The sequence below is a fragment of the Ursus maritimus genome, unplaced genomic scaffold, assembly GCF_017311325.1.
Source record: "Ursus maritimus isolate PB19 unplaced genomic scaffold, ASM1731132v1 scaffold_32, whole genome shotgun sequence".
Lineage (NCBI taxonomy): Eukaryota > Metazoa > Chordata > Mammalia > Carnivora > Ursidae > Ursus > Ursus maritimus.
Window position 1 is genome coordinate 12,143,092 of NW_024425786.1, and position 21,688 is coordinate 12,164,779.

The window sequence follows — 21,688 nt, forward strand, 5'->3', positions numbered from 1 at the left end:
GTGAACGGATAGCCTTCCCCGCGGTGCGTGAGAGCTTTCCCAGACAAGCCTCAGGGGAGCACGGAAGGGGGCAGCGCAGAAATACTACAGGCCAGGCGCTTGTAAAAATAAATTGAGGTGACATTCACACAGTAGGAAATTAACCATTTGAAAGCGGTCAGCTCCGTGGCACTTAGGACGTCCTCAATGCTGTGTGACCAGCACGTCTCTCTAGTTGCAAGACCGTTTCCTCACCCCCCCCATGAAACCTTGTACCCATCAGTGGCCACTTCTCTCTCCCCCCACCCCCCAATCCTAGGCAACGCGTAATCTGCTTTCTGTCCCTGTGGATTTTCCTGTGTTAGATACTTCTCTGTAAATGCAGTCATGCAATATGTGGCCTTTGTGTCTGGCTACTTTCAGTTCGCATAATATTTTCAAGGTTCGTGCATATTGTAGCTCGTGTCAGTACCTCATTCCTTTTGATGGGTAGAAAAAGTTCCGTCTTACGGATGGACTATAGTTTGTCGATCTGTTCAACCGTTGGTGGACGTTTGGGTATTTTTCACCTTTTGTGCCAGCTGCTTTTATCTCCTTATCTGATTTACAGCTTACACGGACCTCATGAGATACTGTTGGCCCATTTTACAGATGAGGAAGGGAGGCTCAGAGGGGCTGAGTCACTGAGCCAGGGTCACACAGCTTGCACGTGGCAGGGCTCGAGGGGAGCCCCAGGAGATCTAACATGAAAGTGGCTCTGCCCCGGATCCCTGGCCTCCGGCTTCCTTCCTCACGCCCTCTGTCCCAGCGCCGGCCCCTGACTCTGGTTTCCCCTAGGCGGGAATTCCCTCGAGGACTACAAGCAGGTGCTGGGGGCTCAGCACCTGTCCTACGAAGTGGAGCGGCAGTGGGGGGAGCGGAAGATCAGCTTCTTTGTGGAGGGGCTCACCTTCCCTGATGCTGATTTCCTGGGGCTGGTCTCCCTCAGTGTCAGCCTGGTGGACATGGGGGTATGTATAGTGTTGGGGGCTAGGGTGGCGCCTGAGGGTTCGGGGGACCTGTTTGGAGTCTCCAGGGCTGGGCAGGCTGGGGGGCTGGGGGAACTTGAGGCCTGATGGGGCTCCCTGCAGGGCCCACTTAGTCCTCATTTCCCCCCCAGACCCTGCCTGAGGTGCCCCTCTTCACAGACACCGTGGCCTTCCGCATGGCCCCCTGGATCATGACCCCCAACACCCAGCCCCCCCTGGAGCTGTACGCGTGCAGGTGAGGCCTCACCCCTCCTGCAGCGACCCCACGGTCTCTGGACCAGTAGAGATAGGAACAGAATGCTGTGTCCAGCGTTGGGCCCTCACTCAGTAGATGGAGGCTTTGAGGTCACACATAGGTGCAGGCTGGGCAGGGGAGAGCAGCAGGCTGGCTTGCGTCGGTCAGCCCCAGCCTGTCCTGAGCAGCTAAGGCCCCGGCTGAGGCCACTGGCTGCAGCATCAGTGTCCCTGCCTCTACTGTGTCCTGCCTGTGAGACAGCTTGGATTAGTCTGGGCAGCAAAGCTAGGCTCTGTTTAGGCAGCTGGCAGTCGCAGGAGACCTAGCCTCATGCTGGGGTCGGTGTGCTGCTGGGCCTACAGAGAACATGGGAGTCCAGCCTCTGGCATCGGCTGTGAGCCCCGGCCCAGCCTGAAACCTTAGTCCTTCTGCTGTCTCCCAGAATCCTTGTCAGGCCCCATAATGGAGAGGTGAGCCTTGATTGGCAAGGCCACTCTAGGCCCCTGTGTCGGAGGTCAGACCAGTGCACAGGCCCGTAGCCAACTTGGAATCTAAGTCAAAAGCCCAGGAAGGTGTGAAGAAATAAGTTTGCTCTGCAGGTGTTCGGAAGGGAATTATTACTTTCTGTTTGCTCACTAGCCCCACCCTGACACCTTTGTATACGCCTTGAGAGAGGCTGGGGCTAGCTGCCTCCTTAGCCCAGTCTCCAGGCCGCCTGGCTTTCATACCCTGCCTTTGGCCTCCACGCACCAGGGCTTGCCCCTCACCTTGCACCTACCCCCCGATATGATCTGGGAACATTATCTGTCTCTGTCTTCCCTAGGGCAGGGGCTGTGTTTGAACCCCTATACCCAGGGGCCACACGGGGCCTAGTGTGGACAGGACTAAGGCCACAGTCAGCGGTCACTATTACGTTCCTCTCCCCCTGTGTTTTGCAGTGTGGTAGACTCTCATGGCCCAAATAAGACATTTCTGGAAGACATGTCTGACCTGGCGTTGAAAACCAACTGCAAGCTGATCATCTGTCCTCAGATTGAAAATCGAAATGACCGCTGGATCCAGGTGGGCGCAGGAGCAGTGGGGGTGGCCGGGGCACCTGGGTCCCCATCCTTTACCCTGACTTTGGGAAATGGGGCCTGGACAGGTTCCTAAGCAACCTTGGTCTCCCGAGAAAAGCCAGGATGGGGGTCAAGGCGCAGGCAGCATAGGGAAACACGTTCCAGCTGCCCCTATCACCCCAGTCTCTCCCGTTTCCCCCACATGCTCGGGTCCCAGACAGAGTCCTCTCCCAGTTGGGGTCCCTAGAGGCCTCACCTGTCCCCCTGACCTATGCATCCCCAGGTGTTAGGGAGCCTCTGTGGCCCTGCCCTGGTCCAGGTCTGAGGGGATCACCCCGTTTGGAAAATCACATTTGGGGACACCACCGTGATCGCTTCTTCTCCCCTCCTAGGATGAGATGGAGTTTGGCTACACCGAGGCCCCTCACAAGTCCTTCCCAGTGGTCTTTGACTCTCCCCGAAACAGAGGTCTGAAGCATTTCCCCTATAAACGGATCCTGGTATGTGGCAAAGGGCGGAGTGGAGGTCCCTTGGGGGGCTACTATTATAGGACTTCGCTGGTCCTGGTCCTTGTCCTTTACGGGGGGCTAAAGGACACAAATGGTGGGGAAATGGGGAGTTAGTGGGGGGGGGTTGGGATAGAACATGCAAATGACATGCAAATAACATGCAAATCCCCCCATTCTGAGAAGGGCAGGCCAGTAAAGTCCTCCTAGGGAGCCCTTCTCCCCCATGTGGGTGGGAGTCCACAGTGGGGTCAGCCCTGGGGAGATCAAACTGCCTTTTGGGAGAACGCACCACTAGTGAGCCCTCACGCCTCTTGCTTTTATGAGATGGGGCCTCTTTTCAGGTGACAAATGTTTTCTGAACCCCAGCTGCAGGCCAGGCTCCACACTGCCTCTCACGCATGGGATGGGGACAAGAGCAGCCCCAGCAGCCATGCACGGCATTCCGGGCACACCCAGCCCTAGTGTTACACGGTCACTCCTCGAATCCACAGTCCTGTGGATAGCTGCCGTTCTTAGCCCCTCTTTCCGGAGGCTCAGAGAGGTTAAGTAACTGACTCTAGGCCATGCAGCTAGTAGCACCAAGAAGCAAACCCAGAGGGACTGTGTCCACAGCCCTACCACTAGGCCGAACTGCCTCTGGAGGTGGGCCCGAGGCCCATAGCTCGCCGTCCCTGCCTGTTTCCCGGCTCCCACGCCCCCGGCACTGGGACAGTGCCTGAGTCCTGATGGGAGCTGGGAGGGGGAAGTCTGGGAGCTCATAGGCACACGGAGCCGGGCATTTACCTTAGTCTGGAGGGGCCGGGGCCGGGTCCCAGTGCAGGTGACAGCGAGCCCTACAGGGTGAGTCTGCATCAACCAATGGCCTGACCCTAAGCCTGGGCCTGACCCAGCCGGGGTGTTCCCCGCTCATCTCTGCCCTCATCTTTACTCTGTCCTCCCTTCCACTTGCTCTGTGTCTAATTTGCTGTTCTTTTCCTGGTTGGAAATGGAAGCAAGATTTTCCAACCCTCTCTCTTCCTAATACGTGTGTTCAGAGCTACAGCCTTTCCCTAGCTGCAGCCTCACGAGCACCCCACAAGTTCTGGGGGGCTGCCTGCTTATCATCTTACACTTCAAAATACTGTCTAGTTTCCACTTGGATTTCTTCTTTGACCTAAGGGTCCTTTAGAAGTGTGTTGCCTGATCTCCCCACATTTGGGGATTTTCTCGTTATCGTCCTGTTGCAGACTGGGACTTTAAATTGCACCCCTCCGCCCCCCCACCCAAGAGCTGTCACTTCCTGTCCTAACTGACCCCTCCTTCTGGGGTGGGGGGGCTTGCTGGTCCTGCCCTAGGGTCCCGACTTCGGATATGTAACCCGGGAGATCCTGTTCTCCGGCGCCTCCAGCCTTGACTCTTTTGGCAACCTGGACGTCAGCCCGCCCGTCACGGTGGGCGGCAAGGAGTACCCCCTGGGCCGGATCCTCATCGGCAGCAGCTTCCCCAAGTGAGAGGCCTGGCGGGAGGCGGGAGGACGTGGGCACCCCCGCAGCACGCAGCTTCCAGCTCCCTCACCCCAAACACAGGTCTCCAGTCTGAGAAGCGGTCTTCATTCCTGCGCGGTCCTGGGGTCAAAGACTCCGAGTCCTAGGATCTTAGATGTAAAAGCTCATTTCTCTTTGGGGGAGAGAGAAATGGGCCCGTCTTTGGGCCTGCCTGGGGTTTCATGAGTTTCGTTAGTCACCGACTACACGTATGGGGGGGGGAGGGGCTTACGTAAAAAGCCAGATTTCCAACTTCTTTTGAAACATTGGCGTTGTCGGGGAGGTGATGTGGTGCAGAGGCAGGAGATGGACCTGGTGACCTCTCCCCGTAGGTCAAAATAGCTGCTGTTCTAGCAACAGCTAAAGGGCCAAGGGGTCACCAGGGGGCTACCGGCGAACGAGTGGCTGGCCAGGACAGCAGGGCGGCAGAGGTGACTTGGTAGGTCCCACCCCGGACAGCTGTCATCAGGCAGGAAACAAAGTATAGAGGGGTCGGTGCTTAGACAGCTGACAGTAGCTGCTAAATCCTGCCGAATGGGTCCCCACCCTGCCTGCAGGCAACCGAAGAATGGGGTGTGCTGTGCGCGGGGATCCTGGTGGGGTCCTTGGCTTCCTGCCTGGAGATTAAGCCCACCGCAGGCACCGGGACCACCTTCTCCTTTGCGTGGGGGTGGCCTGGAAACCAGGTGAGAGCCCCAAGCCCTGACTGACGTCTGGAGCAGCCAGGCAGTCGGAGGAAGGTCACCCGGCCTCCAGTGGTGACCCTGGCAGCCTCAGGGCTGTGGATCGGGCGAGGCGGGGTTTCCTGGCACCGACCCCAGGCACGTAGCTGGGTGCCCAAGCTGGTGCCCGGGGCTGAGGTTGGCGAGGCAAGAGGAGTGCTCAACTTGCTGGTGACTCATGCTCAGACACTCCTCTGGGACCTGATCCTGCCTGCTGCCTGGAGGCAGAAGGACCTTGGGGCCTCTGGGAAGTCCTCCTGTGTTTCAGGGAGGGACCCAGGAGGAAGGAGCACAGGCGGCCTTGGGTTCGAGTCCTACCTGTGCCATATATTAGTCACGTGTTTTTGGGTATAACACCTAAGCAGCACTTAGTATAGTGCCTGGCACGTAGTAGGCGCTCAGTGAATTCATTTGAAGCTTTTTACCTCATGCCTACTCTGTGCCAGGCACGGGTGAAGATACTAGGGATACACCAGTGCACAACAGATACATTATGAAACGAATGATTTTATACTCCATGCCTCAGTTTCCTGTCTGTGAAATGGGTCTATTAAAAATCTCTGTGCTAGCTATATAACCAGCACTAGTGGGGATAAAGAATTCATGTTAAATGTCTTCTGAATGTTCAAGTATTGTTTAGCTGCACCCTCAACAGTGGGTCTGTTATGAAGCAGGTCGGAACTCACTGGGCCAAGTATCAATCACCTACTATGGGCCATGAACATAAGGGTTTTACCCTCATGTAATTTAAGGATTAGCCTCATTTAATTCTTAGAACAGCCCTATGAGGTTGGGATAACTATTATCCTCATTTCACAGATGAGGAAGCTGGGGCTCAGAAAGGGGAGGGGAGGGCGCTCAGTCATGCACTCATTTACCGATCCTGTAAATAGTTATGGAGACTTCCCATGTGCCCCGTCTGCGGCCCTGGATAAAAGAAATGTCCTGGAAGCTCCAGGTTCAGAGCAAGGACTGGGGATAGGAAGGTGGGGACCTCCAGTGCAGCTGTGACCAAGTCCACTGACCACTGTGTAGATAACCAGGAACAAGGTCCTTGGTAAACAGAAGGGGTCCTGGGCTCAGAGAGAGACAGCTATTGCCTAGAATCACACAGCAAGTTAGCGGTGTAGTCAGAATCCAGATCTCACCTTGGGCCCCAAACTAAAATTTAGCACTCAGGCGCTGTCCTGTGTTCCTGTCTTGGCTTCTTTCTGATCCCAGCAGTGAACAAACAGCCAACCTACATTCATTCTAGAAGGGAGAAACAGACAATAAGCAAAACTAATAAATATGTAGATAATACAGGGTGTTGTTAAGGGAAACCCTGGGGAGAAGCTGACACTTAAAGAAAGCCCTGAAGGAAATGAGGGAGTTGAGATGTGGGTATTTGGGAGGAAAACGTGCAAAGGAGTAGAAATGGTCAGTGCAAAGGCCCTGAGGCAGGAGCCTGTTGGAGACATCAGAGGAACAGCAAGGAGGCCCGTGGCTGGAGCTGAGTAAGCAAGGAGGGGCACGGTTGGGGATGAGATCAGAGCTTAGCAGGGCAGAGTTCAGATCATGACCTGCGCCTGTTATTTGTACGTTCATCACAGGGGAATCGTGGACATTAAGCAAGATACTTGGTACTAGGAGCCTCAGGTCGGCACACACTAGGTGCTCAGTAAAGTGTCCTGTCCATTCTCTGCTTGGGTTCTCTACGCTCTGCTCCCCATGTTTAAAATCATCTTTAAGCATCTTTAAGCAATTCTGCCCCCCGGTGGTGGCTTGGTGTGACTGGGCGAGCAGGTCTGCTGCTTCCCAGGCTGGCTTGGGCTGGCCCGGCCCCTGCCTGCAGCCGGCGGCAGGAGGCCCTCTGCCCTTGCCTCAAGCTCGCCTGTTCCTGATTCCTGCCACGGTCGGCTCGTGAGCTGGTTCTGGAGTCTTGCTCTTCACCATCTCACTGTGTTTAGGAAGTCCTTTTAAATTGCCAGGACAATCTTAAAATAACAGAAATACAAGAAAAATATTTTCCATAATCCTATCCCCCAGATCAAATCAGTGCTGTCATTTGTCACTGCTTGTCACGTCTACGGCATATTTGAGTGACGGAGACCATGGACTGTAACATGGCTTTTCAAAAGCATATCATTCAAAAGGAGTTGTTGAACATCAAGTATGTAAGAGGTGCCTGGAGCACAGAACTGAACGTGGACAAAATCCCAGCCCTCCTGGAGCTTACATTCTGGTGGGATGCCAGACAATACACAAGATATCGAGTACCAAATAGTACCAAATGCTGTAAAGAAACATACATCTAGGAAAGGGATTGAGGGATTGATGTAATTTTCAAAAGCCTCATAGAGAAAGAAGATGACATTTGAGTTAAACCTGAAGATGGAAGTAAGCCATGGGGAGATGGGGAGTGGACAATAATTCCTGGTACAGAGAATAGCACGTGCAAAGGCCCTGAGGCAGGACTGTACCTGGTATGTTCAAGGGGCAGCAGGAGGCCAGCATGGCCTGAGAACTGAGCAGATGAAGAGGAGAGTGGACATAGGGAAGTTGTCGGGATTGATAGGGGCTGTGCAGGTCATTGTGAGGACTTTGCATGTACAGCGAGGGAGACGGGGGTGGTGGGAGGGTTTTGTCTAGAGAAGGGAGGTGATCTGACATATTTAAAAGCCTCCGTCTAGTTAGACTGCAGGGGAGCAAGGGTGAAAGCAGAGAGACCAGGGAAAGGGGCAAGCCACTAGAATTATTTAAGATTTATTTGGGGGGGGGACAAGCACAAGTGGGGGGAGAGGCAGAGTGAGAAGCAGACTCCCCGCTGAGCAGGGACCCCCAATCCCAGAACCCTAGGATCATGACCTGAGCTGAAGGCAGAGGTTTAACGGACTGAGCTGCCCAGGAGCCCCTGCCACTAGAATTATTTAGATGAGGAAAGTGTGCGGGCCAGATGGTGGCGGAAGAGGAGGGAAAGGCTAGATTGTGTTCTGTTCAAATCTGTGTCCCCAGATTCAATGCAGGCTGGGGAGCTTGTCCATGATATCTCCTTAAGCCAGGGAAGCGAGGTCAAGAAATGTGATCCCTTTTTTGTAAAACATATTGAAAAAAGAAGTCTCTTTCTGTGTGTGTGTGTGTGTGTGTGTGTGTGTGTGTGTGTGTTGTTTGCACATGGTTACACATGCCAGGGAAAGGTGGAATGTGCCCAGAGTATATAAGACATCGTTCTGACTTTGGACAAGTCCCCCCCTTGAACTTGCTAGGCCTCAGCTGCCCCATCTGTGAAATGGGGACATGGCCGTGCCTGAGGCAGCATCGAAATCCCCGTAGGCGCCGGGAGCTTTTGGCAATGTCTCCTCCCCCAGCCCTGGGACTCCAGCTCCCAAGACCTGCTCCCCAGTTTCAGCCACCTCAGCCCCTCCCTGTGCTAGTCAGGGGTGGTTTGAAAATGCCTGGAGCCCATTTCAGAAGCTGCTGAGGACTAGACAGTCCGTGTTGAACACGAGGTGACTGGGGCGACGGCTCTCCTGTGCGCGAATCAGCGGAGGGGCTTGTGGAATGGCAGATCCCACATCCTCAGACGTGCCATGTTCTCCAAGACTCTGAGATGGGGAGGAGGTCGGGGCCCAGGAACCCTCTGTTTAAGCAAGCACCCGCCCCTACCAGAGACTGACCCGCAGGCGGTCCAGGGCCCACACTTTGGGAAACACTGGGCTGAGGGAGGGGTGGGCCAGCTCCGGGTCATATTTAGAACCTGAGGCTGGTGTCTTAGGTAAAGAGTCAACCTCTCTGCGTCCCAGGATGTGAGGTGAGGGTCTTTAGGTCCCTTTGGCAAGTGGAGCTCCCTTGTTTGACTCTTTTTAGTGGGGAGAAGGCAAGGCCTTCCCGGCCATGGGGAGGGGTGGAGTCTCTGGGATGATGGTCTGGACGGTCAGTGAGTTCCTGGGAGCACCTGGGGGCTGGGGCCGGGAAGTGGGGACAACAGGAGACCTGTTCAAAGGGATCTCGTGAGGCTTGGACAGGGGTGGGAAGCTCAGAAAGTGTCTGCAGGAAGCCAGCAGACAGTGGGCATGAAGTGACCCTGCTTTCTCCCTCCTGGGCCAGGTCTGGCGGGAGGCGAATGGCCAAGGTCGTCCGGGACTTCCTGCAGGCCCAGCAGGTGCAGGCACCCGTGGAGCTCTACTCCGATTGGCTCTCTGTAGGTCATGTGGACGAGTTCCTGAGCTTTGTGCCCACCTCTGACCGAAAGGTATGTCTCCTCTCCTCCTGTCCGAGCCACCCCTGCCCCTCCCCAACCTGATGGGAATGGTGACGGCAAAGCTGCCTGGAGCTCACTGCCTGTGGCTGTAGTGAGCTCGGAGTCAGGGCACCCTGGGAACCAGAGGTGTTAATCCCCGGGGCTTCCTGGAGGAGGTCAGAGCTCAGGTCGGGAGGGTACTGATTGGCTCCACCACTCATACACTCATTCTCACGCTTGCTGGGTATTTGCTGTGATCAAACCTCTCAGCCTAGACCCAGGATGACACTGATAATAATAACCGGTAACATTTGGCAAGCACCTACGATGTGCATGTGCTTTAGTTCATTTAATCTTCCAACAATTCCATGAGGCGGGTGGTATTATCATCATCCCCATTTTACGGATGGGAAAACTGAGGTTCAGAAGGGCAATGACTGGTAGGGTAAGATTCAAACCCAGACAGAGGGGTTGGACCAACATCTTAACCACTCAGCTCCACCGCCTGGCAGAGAGGGGCCCAGCCCTCAGAGAGCAAGCAGCCTGGGAGGGGAGGCCGACCAGTGACCAGCGGCTGACTTCCTTGGTAGACAAGGGCATCAAGGCAAAGAGAATGTCTTGGGCAAAGCCCTGGGGGTGTGAACCAGCTTGGAGGATTAGGGGAATTGCTGAGAGTTCTTTGTGGCTGGTAGGTGTTACCACTGTGTGGTCCTCAGAACTCAGGCCCCTCCTGAGTTTGGGGTCTCCTGCATCAAGGGGGAACCCATCCACTGAGACCTTCTCCCTCCCTCTGTGCTAGGGCTTCCGGCTGCTCCTGGCGAGCCCCAGCGCTTGCCTCAGACTGTTCCAAGAGAAGAAAGAGGAGGGGTATGGGGAAGCCGCCCAGTTCGATGGTGAGTGCCAATGACCGCAGCCCCCCGCCGTGGGGACCCTGCCCTCTCACTGCCAACCCTGGGCACCGGGGATGCCTTTCGTGGCTATGCTGTGTTTACAGGCCCTTTGCCTTGTTCGGATTCCTCCGCTCTGAGCTGGACATCACTAATTCTCCCGACACCTCACATGGGAGCTAAGGACAAGGGCTGTCAGGCTGTCCCTTTATTGGGCCCAGGCAGGGAAGCCAAGAGGCAAGTGGATTGTCTCAGGCATATGCAGGGGGTGACCTCTGCAGTAAGGCGGCTCCTGGGCACACCCCAGGGGAGGAAAGCCACCGGAAAAAATGTGTACTCTGCTGATCTTGCACCCTCCCCCTTATCCCTATTCCCAGAGGCTCAGAGAGGAGCCCAGGGCTCAAGAGTGGGGGGTGGGGGTGGGTAGAAGCCAGGTGGGTGGTCAGGGCCCCTCTGCGGACCTGCCTCTGGGAATTGACAGACCGTCCAAGGGCCTGGCCAGGCCCCTTGAGCACCTCCCCCTTCCCCACCATGGATCTCAGTGTCCTCCCCTGAGAAATGGAGCACTGGAAGGGGTGGGGCAGAGCTTCAAGACCTGGGTGCAAATCCTGGGCTGTGAGATCAAGATTGCTCTCCAGACCGCTCAGTGCCTCAGTTTCCTCCTCTCTGAGTTGGGGGTGATAATTAACCCACCTAGCATTGTTTTAAAGATTGATCATAAATGTAGTGGGGTGCCCCAGCATGGCGGGTGTTCGGTAATGGAAACTGCACTATAATTATACAGCGCTGAGCCAGGAGGCCCTTCCGGAGGAGCCTGTGCTCCTTGCATCCAGAGCCTGGGTCCCCAGTCTCTGGCTTTCTCCGTCCTAGCTTCGGGCCCCTGGCACTGAGGTGGGAGAAAAATCCTGGCCCAGATTCTGCTGCCCCAGGCCCGAGATGGCCCTGGGAAGCCCCCCTAACCCCCTGTCCTGCCTTCTTTCTCTCTCAGGGCTAAGTCACCAGGAGAACAGAAGCATTAATGAGATGCTGGCAGACCGTCGGCTCAGGAGTGACAGTCTCTATGTACAGGTGAGGGCTCTTGCGGGTCCCCCAGCTCCCAGGAGAAGCAGCCCCAGGAATCAGTGGGGTGGGGGTTAGCTGCTCATCCCCGGGCCTCTGACTGTATGGGGCTGCCGAAACCTGGGGGTAGGGTAGCGCCTCTGCGCCAGGGAACCCAAGGTCTGATGGAGGAGACACAGCAGAGCCCTCAGGGCGCTCCTGGCCTGATGAGGGAGAACTAGCTCTGCTCTGAGCGAAGGACAAGTTTCCGGGTTCCAGGGAAGCACAGTGAGAGGAGAGAGATGTGGTGGAGAAATGGGGCCCCATGGGGATAAGGGGTGGGGTGGGTGGGAGTCAAGGGGATCCAGCCAGGAGGACACCAGGGGTGGGGGTGGGGGCGGGAGGAGGTCTCCCGGAAGGGGCGGGGCTGATGCCAGCCTCGTGCTTGGGTACATGGCCCAGCCGAGCCAGTGCGGTGTAGCGGCAGGTGCTTTTGGAACCAGAAACTGCCTGGGTCCAAATCCCAGCTCCGCTGCTTCCCAGCTCTGTGCCCTTGGGCAGCCCCTTGAGCCTCAGTTTCCCCTTCTGGGAGCGGCAGCGTCCCAGAGCTTTTTGGGAGGCTCGAGGGAGCGCAAGGGTGCAGGAGGCTGTGCGCAGGGCCTGGCTCACAGTTGGCGTTCAGCAAGCATTAGAGCCTCCCTGGCTCCCGGGGTGTGCCCGCTGCCTCTCCCCCTGCCCCCCAGAAATGCATCGACTGGAACCGGGAGGTGCTGAAGCGGGAGCTGGGCCTGACCGAGCGGGACATCGTGGACATCCCGCAGCTCTTCTCCCTGAAGGGCTCCTATGCAGAAGCCTTCTTCCCTGACATGGTGAGAGCGCAGAAGAAGGTCATTTCCTGTCGCTGGGGCCCCGCAGGGTCCACAGGGCTGTCAGTTGGGGTTCCAGAGGAGAGGGCAGCCTGGCACAGAGACTTGAGGGGGTGCTTGCGGACCTCTCCAGCATGTGTTTGCTTTTTGGGAGGATATAGGTCTCCATCAGTGGTTCTCAGCCAGGGCGAGTTTGTCCCCCAAGGGCATTTTCTTATTGCCCCGAGGATCGGATCAGGGGAGCTACCGGCATCTCGCGGGTGCAGCCCGGGCTCAACCTCCTTCACTGCACAGGGCGGCCCCGCAATGAAGGGCGGTTTTTTTTCCCAAGTGGAAAAAAGGAAGCGTCTTTTGGTTTTGATGTTTGGGGCCGCCATTCCTGGGCCTCGGCTGCCCGCCCTGCCCCGCACCCTGGCCCCCCACTGGCTGCTCCCCAGTGCGGCTCCCGAGGCGAGCAGGCGGGCCCACAGTAGCTGCCTCCCCGGCTGTCATTAAGTCAGGCAGCTGCCAAGCAGATGCCCAGATGTGATCTCACCGGTGTGGCCTTTGGGAGGGGCCGGGCGATGCTATCAGCAGGTGCTGGCTAAACCATTAACACCTTGGAAAGGTGTCAGGGTGTTGGCCACTGGTGGAGCGGCTCCCCAGGATGGGAGACCCTCCCTCTTCAGCCCGGAGCCTTTAACTCGAATCCCTGTCACTGGACAATCCAAGGGGTGGGAATGAATCCCGAGGGCCTGTCTGGAGGCACGTGAGTGGGGTGGGGCTTCCCTGCCAGGATTTGCACTCACTCCTGACTCCTTGCTGTGGGTCCTGGCAGAGCCCTCCGAGGCAGGACCTCATGCCCTTGGCTCTACTGATGTTTGGGCCTGACTCCCTTATTGTGGGGGCCGTGTTGAGCCCCGCGGGTTGGCTGCAGCGTCCCTATCCCCTACCCACGAGACGCCCGTAAGCAGCACTCCCCTCACTGGGACAACCAGAATGTCCTGGGGCAAAATCACCCCGGTTGAGAACCACTGCGCTCTAAGGCAGTCCTGTCTGTTCGAACTTTCTCGGATGATGGAAATGTTCTGTGTCTGCTCAATACGACATGGGAGCCATCAAGCCACATGTGGCTACTGAGCACTTAAAATGTGGCTAGCGTGGCTGAGGAATGAAATTTATACTTTAATTTAATTGTTAACAGCCACATGTGGCCAGTGGCTGCCATATTGGTCCAGGAAGTGCTACGGGGCACCCAGGCTCTGGTTCTGGCTGAAGTTTGGGGGAGGGCCTGGGCCAGAGCCCATGACCTTGGCCAGCCCTCTTTTGGAAGCCCCCACCCCAACACACACCCCTCTGTGGGAATCTCTAAGCTTCGGTCCAGACCCCGCTGAAGGATCCCAGTATTCCTCATTGGAAAAGCCCCATGGGGAACACTCAACCCCCTCATTTGTCATGTGGGGAAACAGGCTGTCCCAGCAGAGTGGTTGACTTGCCTGAGGTCACCCAGCAAGGGAGGAGTCTCCAGTCTCTTGAGTTCTCATCTCCTCTCCCGGCCCTTTGTCCCTCCACCTTCCCCTTCTTCCACCAGCACATTCTGGCCCATTAGTGGGCAACGGGTAACTCAGGGCCAAGGCCATGGGACTGACCCCGGGGGGTCTTCCAGCTTCATGTTGGTCCCACCTGTGCCTGGCCCTGCAGGGCAGACTTGAGGGTGAGGGGCCACGGCATGGAGAATGTGGGAGCCCAGCGTCCAGGCGGTCCACCCCACGCTGAGATGACCCCGCACCACCCTCCACACAGCGGGTCCGGAGTGTCCCCTTTGAACACCAAGGACAGCTCCTCTGGCCATCAGTATGGGCCGAGGTTTTCTCTGAGACCCTTCCATACCCCGCCCGGGGAAACTTCCCTTCCCCAGGGTTAGGGCCCTCAGCCAGGGAAGCAGAAGTGCGACTGGAGATTAAGATGTCGCCAAGGGCTCCTAGCCCCTTGCCCCAACTCCTCAACTCCCCAGGCAGCCCCAGTGCTGCAAACTCTGGTAGAACATGAAGAACACGGATTTGGGCGTGAGTTAGATCCGCTTCGGGTTTTAGTCTCCCCGTTCTCTCTCTTTTTTTAAAGGTTCTGTTTATTTATTCATGAGAGACAGAGAGAGAGGCAGAGGGAGAAGCAGGCTCCCCAAGCAGCAGGGAGCCCAATGTGGGACTTGATCCGAGGAACTCAGGATCACAACCTGAGCCGAGGACAGACACTTAACCGACTGAGCCACCTAGATGCCCTAGTCTCTCCGTTCTCTGATTGTGTGGCCTGGATCGTGTTACTTAACCCTGTCCAGCCGCTGACTCAGAGGGAGGCTATGAGGTTTAGTGATGATGTATCTGGCACACAGGGGATGTTCAATAAACCATAACACGTATCAGGGCTTCCAGGGAGAGTTGAGCAAGCTGTGCACTGCACAAGGGCACCACACCTATAAGGACATTTGCACCATAGACCTTATAGATATCTGTTGTACCAAGTTTCTGGCAGACGATGGTAAAATCTTGTTCTAACTAAATTGTTAGAATATGACAATATTCTGATAGATGAAAGAAAGTATCGGAGGAGCACTTTCATTCATATAAAGCTACCATGTATGTTCCTGGCAGCTCCGCCTGGTATTAATCCTCTCTTCCAACCACGAATCCATTTCTTCTCTCCATAGACCCTAGTTTTTGAGCAAGCGCCAGTCCTAGCAGCCCAGGGATGCTGATGAGGACGGGACAGACCTGGGGACGGGGCCCCCATGTGTAAGCACCCCCAGGCAGCAAGGCTTCTCTCTTGCCTTCTCTCTTCTGCAGGTCAACATGGTGGTCTTAGGGAAGCACCTGGGCATCCCCAAGCCCTTCGGGCCCGTCATCAACGGCCAGTGCTGCCTGGAGAAGAAGGTGCGGTCCCTGCTCGAGCCGCTGGGCCTCCACTGTATCTTCATCGACGACTATCTGTCCTACCACGAGCTGCTCGGGGAGGTGCACTGCGGCACCAACGTGCGCCGGCAGCCCTTCTCCTTCAAGTGGTGGCACATGGTGCCCTGAGCCCGCCTCCATCCGCCATCCCCTCTGCCCACCTGCCAGGGAACCCCGCCAGGGTGAGGGCGAGGAACCTCCACCTGGCCTCCGTCCTCTTAGGGGAGCCTTGGGCGCTTCTCCCCGAGTGCCTGCAAACGTGCCGGCCACCGCAGGCCCGGGGTACAGCAGTGGACAGCACACGCCCTCGCCTCTGGAGGGGCTCCCTGGCCCAAGGAGGACTGTCCTCGTTCCTCCCTCCCTCTTCCTGATCCGCCACTCCCAGAGGTTCTGGAAAAGAGCAACGGCCGTAACATATTCATGGCCGGCGTGCAAGGTCACAGCAGGCACCCCACTTTGAGTAGCTCCCGCTCTGTTCTGATACTCCTTTCGTGTCTGTACCAGGAATGGGACCCAGAGGGCCTGGGCTCTGGGTGGGAGCCTGGGTTTGGGGCACCTGTGGTTCTTGTAAGAGCCGGAGCCGGGAGGTGAGGCTCCCTCTTTCCTCTACCAGCTGTCCTCTCCTGCAGGGGACCCTCGAGCCGTGGCCTCCCGGTACCCCTCACCCACATTCATAGAGGGAAATAAGGACAGGAAACCCCAGCATCTGGGGGCCTGTTTTAAAAAGAAAAGGCAACAAAACCCCTTTAATACCTGACTCCGTCTTCAGAAGGGTGCTTGTTACCTGGTTAGAAAGCCTTTAATTATGCATGCTGGCTGCTTCCGGCCCCCGAGAGTGCTGCGAGGCCAGAGAGAGGCCCAGGGGGCACACACAGGCAGGCTGGCAGGAGGCCAGGGTGACGGAGGAAGCCGAGGCCTGAGGATGAGCCGTGGGACCTGGTCCCCACTTTGGATTTTGGACTCTGGATGTGAAGGGGGGCTGGCCATTCGGATGTCACATGGGGTAGGGGACCAGATGTTAGGAGAGGGTGGGGGGGCCATTAGGTTATCTCTGAAGGTGGGGTTTAATTTCCTTTAATTGTGTTTAATTATTCCCCTTGGTCCTGCAGGCAGTGGGAGGGAAGGCTGGCCCAGTCCCTCTTGGCAGCCCGGAGACCCTGCGCGTAGCCTGGGTTTCCCTTGTAGAGTCAACCCCTTGGCAGGCCTGTCTCCTCGCACTGCCTCCCCCTTCCAGAGAGGGGAAGAGAGCTGCCACGGGGGTGGGGGGTGGTTAAGGCTGGCCCCAGGTGAGGTCACCGGGACGTGCAGGGGCAGGCAGGCTTGGCCAGTGCCAGGTGAGAGATGGCCTCCGCCCCAGGCAGGCACAGGTAAGAGGGAGCCAGCCTGCGCCCTCCCCGCCACTGCCTCTGGGGCCATCCTGGAGGCTCTCAGCCCCGGCCTCCACCAGCGGGGCTTTCAGTGGCCCCTGGTAAAACTGAGACTGGGCCAGCCAGCCACTGTTCAAACTCTGTGAGCCACAGAACACTTAGCAATCAGAAACTTCCATGGAATCCGGACATATGAAGCGGATGAAACAGAACTGCTCTGGTTTAAGATGGCGGGGGTGGTGTACCTGGGTTCTCCCCTTCCAGAAGACTCTGGGGACCGCATTTGCAAGCCCCTGGTCTAACCTTTGCACTTTCTGCTCATGACCATGACCCAGCCTAGACTGAGCCAAGGAGAGAAGGGAAGCTCTTCGGGGGCCAAGGACGTGCAGCCAGGGTTGAGATTCCCCAGGGAAAGGCTGTGGGTGGAGGGGAATGGGCGTTGCAGAGGGATAGGGAGGGTAGGGAGCAGGCCTTCGAGAGCTACCCTGAGCGTGGGAAGCTCTGGAATGGCTGCTAGAGTTGTCGGAGGGCCCTGCCGTCCCCTCTGAGGATGTTCCCGGTGACCGATCCCCTATTACCGGATTAATAAAAATGTCAACATACATTTCTTCAAGTGGCTGCCTACTGAGCTGCTGTTTGTTGGGCCGTGGGGAGGAGGGGGGCCCTCCTTCCAGTTCCGCCCACCATGCCCCAGCTCCTTGGCTCAACTTGGCCATGGGCAGCCCCTACCTGGCTAGGAGAGCCCCCAGGGCCCGTGCCAGCGGGGCGGGCAGGCTGACTCGGCAGGATGGCCGGTGCAGGCCCATAGCTCTGAGGCCGACTGCCCCGCTGAGATGGATATCAGCGGAGAGGTGGGTCCTACCTCTTCCTTGCCTGGGCTGGCTATCTCTTCCATCTCTCAGATGCGGGCGGGCTGGGCCCTACCGGCAGAGGTAGGAGATTCTCCAGTGGGACTCGTGCCCAGGGCCAAAGGCCACTAGGGTTCCCTTGCATTCCTACCTCTAAAGCTACAGGTTACCCAGCCTCAGTGTTCCGATTTCAGGAGCCTGAAAATATCACCCCTCTCATCCTACACGCTGGCTGCTGCCTCAGATTGTACCCTTTGACACTCACTCACTCACTTATTCACTTTATTCTGTCTTTTGTTGTGGACTAAAAGGTAAAAAGTTGCTGCCCATCAGTCATTGACACTTTAGTCTGAATGAACAACAGATGTGTTTCTACAAGCTGGTATTAACTGGGGAGAGGTGAAGGCCTGGGTCTACTTCCAAAGGGAGATACAGGGCTTTAAGCCAGAAGCTGGCCCGGCCCCCAGCACAGTTGGCCAGTGCCCAGGGGGAAGCCCCCAGTCTCTGCACAGATTCCCCAGCTGTGCTCATAAGCAGGTAGGGGGACTGCTTGTGGCTTCCTTCTGAGTCCTGACTCTTACCCAGAGCTGAGTTGGCCATCAAGCCATTTTCTAGCCAAAAAAGTAAAGCTGTCATTGAATCCAGCAGCCCAGCAGCTCCCCTTGAGAACATCCTTCCCAGACTCTGGGATCGAAGAGCATGTCTTAGAGTCCTGCTGAGATCCTTGAACTGCTGGGAGTCCACCCACTGGGGATTCTGGGGAGCAGGTCCCTGTCACTCCCTGGCCTCAGACTGGCAGCATCACCAGAGAGAAGGGAGGAAGCTTCTATTCAGCACCTTTAGAGCCTGGCTGGGTAGGGCGTGTCCCCGCCATTATCTCTGCCCCGCTGGTGATCAGCCACATTTTCTACAGATGAGAAAACCAAGGCTCGGAGAGAGGGAACGTAACCACCCAAGGCCACATAGCTGGTGCACGGTGGAGTCGGGATCTGAACCCAAGACCTCTCCCCAGAGCCCTTGCTCCTGCTGCTTCAGGTGGCCGAATGCCCCCTCTGGCCTCAGTTTCCCCACCTGACAAGTAAGATTTCTTACCCCGGTGTTCTAAGCTCTTCCTAGCCAGAGCGGGTTTAACTCACACCACCCACCCATTCCACAGGCTTTTGGCATGTGATAATAATGACGATGCCAGTAATAGAATAATGCTGAGCTCCGCACTAGAGCTCTGCCCACGTCGTCCCATGTAAGCCCTGCAACAGCATTTTCAGAAGCAACACGTGGGGCACAGAACAATGAAGTGACTTGTCCACAGCCACGCAGCCAGGAGGTGGTTGAGGCAGGGCTGAATCCAGTCCTGCCTCTTCACTCCATGCTCTTAAGAAAAAGGCTGGGGTTTCTCAGGGTTTCTCAAAATGCTTTGGGGTGCTTATAAAAAAATCCGCATGCCAGGTGACACCCCTAGCCGGCTGTGTCAGACTGGAGGTGGGGCCTGGGAATCTACATTTTCACCAGCTCTTCCGCCTTCAAAGGAAGGTGCCCAGGTCAGTACCCCACATCTTTGCCTCCTCCAACCCCCAAAGCCCTGGTGCCCCAGCCAGGTGCCTGTGGGGACTTGCTCTCTTAGAAGGAGAAACTAACTCCCTCTGTGCTGGGAGCGTAGCAACAGGTTCATATGCAAACGATGGGTTCCTTCTGGCCAATCCTAAGCTCCTGGCTCTGGGAAGGGGCTGGGCTTCCAGGACTGGAGAGGCGGGGCCAGGGTCTTTTAAACCACCGGTCAAGGGCTCTGCGGGGCAGTGTTGTGTTTGCTGGCCCAATCCCAGTCCAAGGCCAGCATGTCACTGCAGAGGATTGTGCGTGTGTCCCTGGAGCATCCCACCAGCGCCGTGTGTGTGGCTGGCGTGGAGACCCTCGTGGACATTTATGGGTAAGAGCCAGAGGCCTGGGGGTCTGCAGTCCCTTGGTGCTGAGCCCCTCGGGCTCTTCCGGCAAGCTGTGCAAGGCTTCCCTCCCCCTAAGCCAGGGGACTTGCAATGGTTGAGCTCTGGTCTAGGGCCTTGGAGGGTGCTGGTGTCGTGGGGACTTGGGCACATTGGAGGACCCTGCAGGCTGGGTACACAAGAATAGGAGGAGGTGTGTACCCCCAGCCCTGGTCCCCAGCCTATGAGCTCTGCAAAGAGCATCAATCATTTCTTTAGAAATCACTTGTGCTTAGGTAGCACTTCCTATGTGTCAGACACCGCTCTAAGCTTGGAAGCTTCTTGAATTTAACCCTTGAACTTTAATGCTCCAATTTAACCTTCACAACAACCTGTGAGCTACGTTTGTTGTCAGCTTCATCTCATTTGATGAATGAGGCAACTGGCACAGAGAGGGCAAGCCATTTGCTCAGGTCACACAGTAACTAAGTGTCAACGCCAGGATTCAAACCCATTCATGGTCAGGCGTCTTATGCTTTTAGCTGTCTGCCCCTTGAAGAGGAAGGATCTGGTTTCCTCCAGCCATTCAGAGCCCACATGTTATGGCCCTACTGTGTGCCGTGGCCATGTCCTTAAAGCCAATGGGTGGAGGTAAGGCCCCACCTTCTCTCTCTCCCAGGAAGAAAAGGAGAATTTGGGCAGGGTTTTAGGCACTGGGCTCTGGGAACCACCAGGGAGCTGGCCACTTAGCTTTTTGGGGAATCTCCAGGGGTCCCAGCTCCAAGGCAGAGCTGGGGACACAGGTAGTCGGGACAGGGAGGAGAGAAGGCAGAACCGTGTCACCAATCCCTTGTCACGTCTCCCACCCTCTCCTCAGACCAGGTTTCCAAACCTCAGCACTACTGACGCGATAATTCCCCGCTGCGGAGGCCGCCCTGTGCACTGGGAGATGCTGAGCTGCGCCCTTGGCTTCTATGCACGAGATGCCCATGATACAACCCACTCGTGACAGCCAAAAATGTCTCCAGACATTGTCAAACATGACCGGGGGGGGGGGAATCACTCCCAGTTGAGAACCAGTATCCCAGACTAAGACTTTAAAAATGGGAGTGAACTTAGTCGGAAGCAGAGATGGGGTTGGTCCCAGAGCATTAGATAAGAAGGGGTGAGGGGCTGGTCATGGGAGGCAACCAAGTCTGGAGCAGGACTAGCCCAGCCAGGCACCGGGAGCTAAAGCTTGGCTGATGGTGGGTGGGCAGTGAAAAGGAGGAAAGGGATTTGGAGGAGGGGGCAGCCACAGAGACTGTGCCAGGAGGAGTGACAAGGGAGGAAAGGTGTCCATGCTGCCTGGCGCCACCCCCTCCTCCAGGCTGCGTGCCCATGGCCATGACTCACCTGCGTCAGCTGCCTCATGCCCATCGGGCAGATGTGCCTCCAGTGTGACCTGCCCCAGGAAGCTGAGGGCCAGTTCCTCCCCTGCAGAGCGTCCCGAGAGGATGGAGGACGAATTGGGGTCACCACAGGCAAAGGCAGCAGCGTCTTGGGGTTTTGTGAATGGATGAGCCGTGCTGGGGTTCGCAGAGCAGGCAGTGGGGGGGACAGCGCAGGGTGCAGAGGAGAGCCTCAGGTGCCCTCGGGAAGGATCCTTGGGCCTCGATGACCGGACCGCCTTGGGGGGGAAGAGCTGCTAGTTGCTTCGTTCACACCTTCAGCAAGTATTTATTTGGGGTCTAGTGCAGGCTGGGCATGGGGACACAATGTGAACAAGGAGGCCTGGTCCCCGCTCTCTGAGAATCCTGTCCCTTCAGAGTTCTATCGGAGGCTGGACCACCTCACACTTGGTGGAAGGGTTCCTGCCTTGCAAGGGGAGCAGGACCGGGTCAGCCCTGAGGTCCCTTCCAGCTTGGAGGTGTCGTGATTCCGCCATCCTGGTGCTCACCCTGTGGGCCAACAAGGGGAAGGAGAGAGGATGTGCTGGCTCCGCTGTGGCGCTGTGGCTTAGCAGCCTTCCGACTCTGGGAAAGTCGCTTAACTTCCTGGAGTCTGTTCCTTCATCCGTAGGATGGACACGGTCCTACTAGCGATGACACTTAGAGACGGCTCCAAACCAGGCACCGCCCGAAACACTCGATGTGTAGTAACTAATTCCCACAGTTCTATGGGGGGGAGGGGCTATCATCATCCCCATTTTATAGATGAGGAAATAGGGGCACAGAGAGGTTGAGTAATTTGCCCCATGTCACACAGCCCATGAGGAGTGGCGGAGCCAGGCTGCAACCCAAACACTTTGACCTTCACTTCAAAGGACTCTGGGGAGGATTGAATGAGATTGTGTGTGTAGCACATAGGCCATGCCTGGCATGTGGTGGACAGTCCATCGTGGTAACCGCCACCACCACTCCACCACCACCACCACCACCACCACCACCACCATCATCATCATTTTAAGGCTCTGTCCCAGCCTCAAGTGTCCCCAAACCTGCCATCCACAAGATGGCCGGGGGACAACCTCTGAACCCTACTGGGTGAAGAAGGCGATGAGAAAAGAGAAATTAACAGAAGCCGAGCA

General features: G+C 56.7%; 2 protein-coding genes across 2 annotated transcripts in view; both read left to right on the plus strand.

Moving 5' to 3' along the window:
• The window catches only part of PADI1 (peptidyl arginine deiminase 1), a 38,045-nt gene extending 22,928 nt beyond the window's left edge, over positions 1-15,117 (plus strand). Inside the window, exons 7-16 of the mRNA XM_008694677.2 lie at positions 817-989; positions 1,139-1,242; positions 2,181-2,304; positions 2,693-2,800; positions 4,144-4,295; positions 9,141-9,285; positions 10,073-10,166; positions 11,149-11,228; positions 11,942-12,067; positions 14,884-15,117. Coding sequence (XP_008692899.2) covers positions 817-989; positions 1,139-1,242; positions 2,181-2,304; positions 2,693-2,800; positions 4,144-4,295; positions 9,141-9,285; positions 10,073-10,166; positions 11,149-11,228; positions 11,942-12,067; positions 14,884-15,117 — 1,340 coding nt within the window. The remainder of the gene's footprint in view (positions 1-816; positions 990-1,138; positions 1,243-2,180; positions 2,305-2,692; positions 2,801-4,143; positions 4,296-9,140; positions 9,286-10,072; positions 10,167-11,148; positions 11,229-11,941; positions 12,068-14,883) is intronic.
• A 3,918-nt stretch (positions 15,118-19,035) lies between these two features.
• Positions 19,036-21,688, plus strand: part of PADI3 (peptidyl arginine deiminase 3) — a 28,922-nt gene continuing 26,269 nt past the window's right edge. Inside the window, 1 exon segment of the mRNA XM_008694676.2 lies at positions 19,036-19,127. Coding sequence (XP_008692898.2) covers positions 19,036-19,127 — 92 coding nt within the window.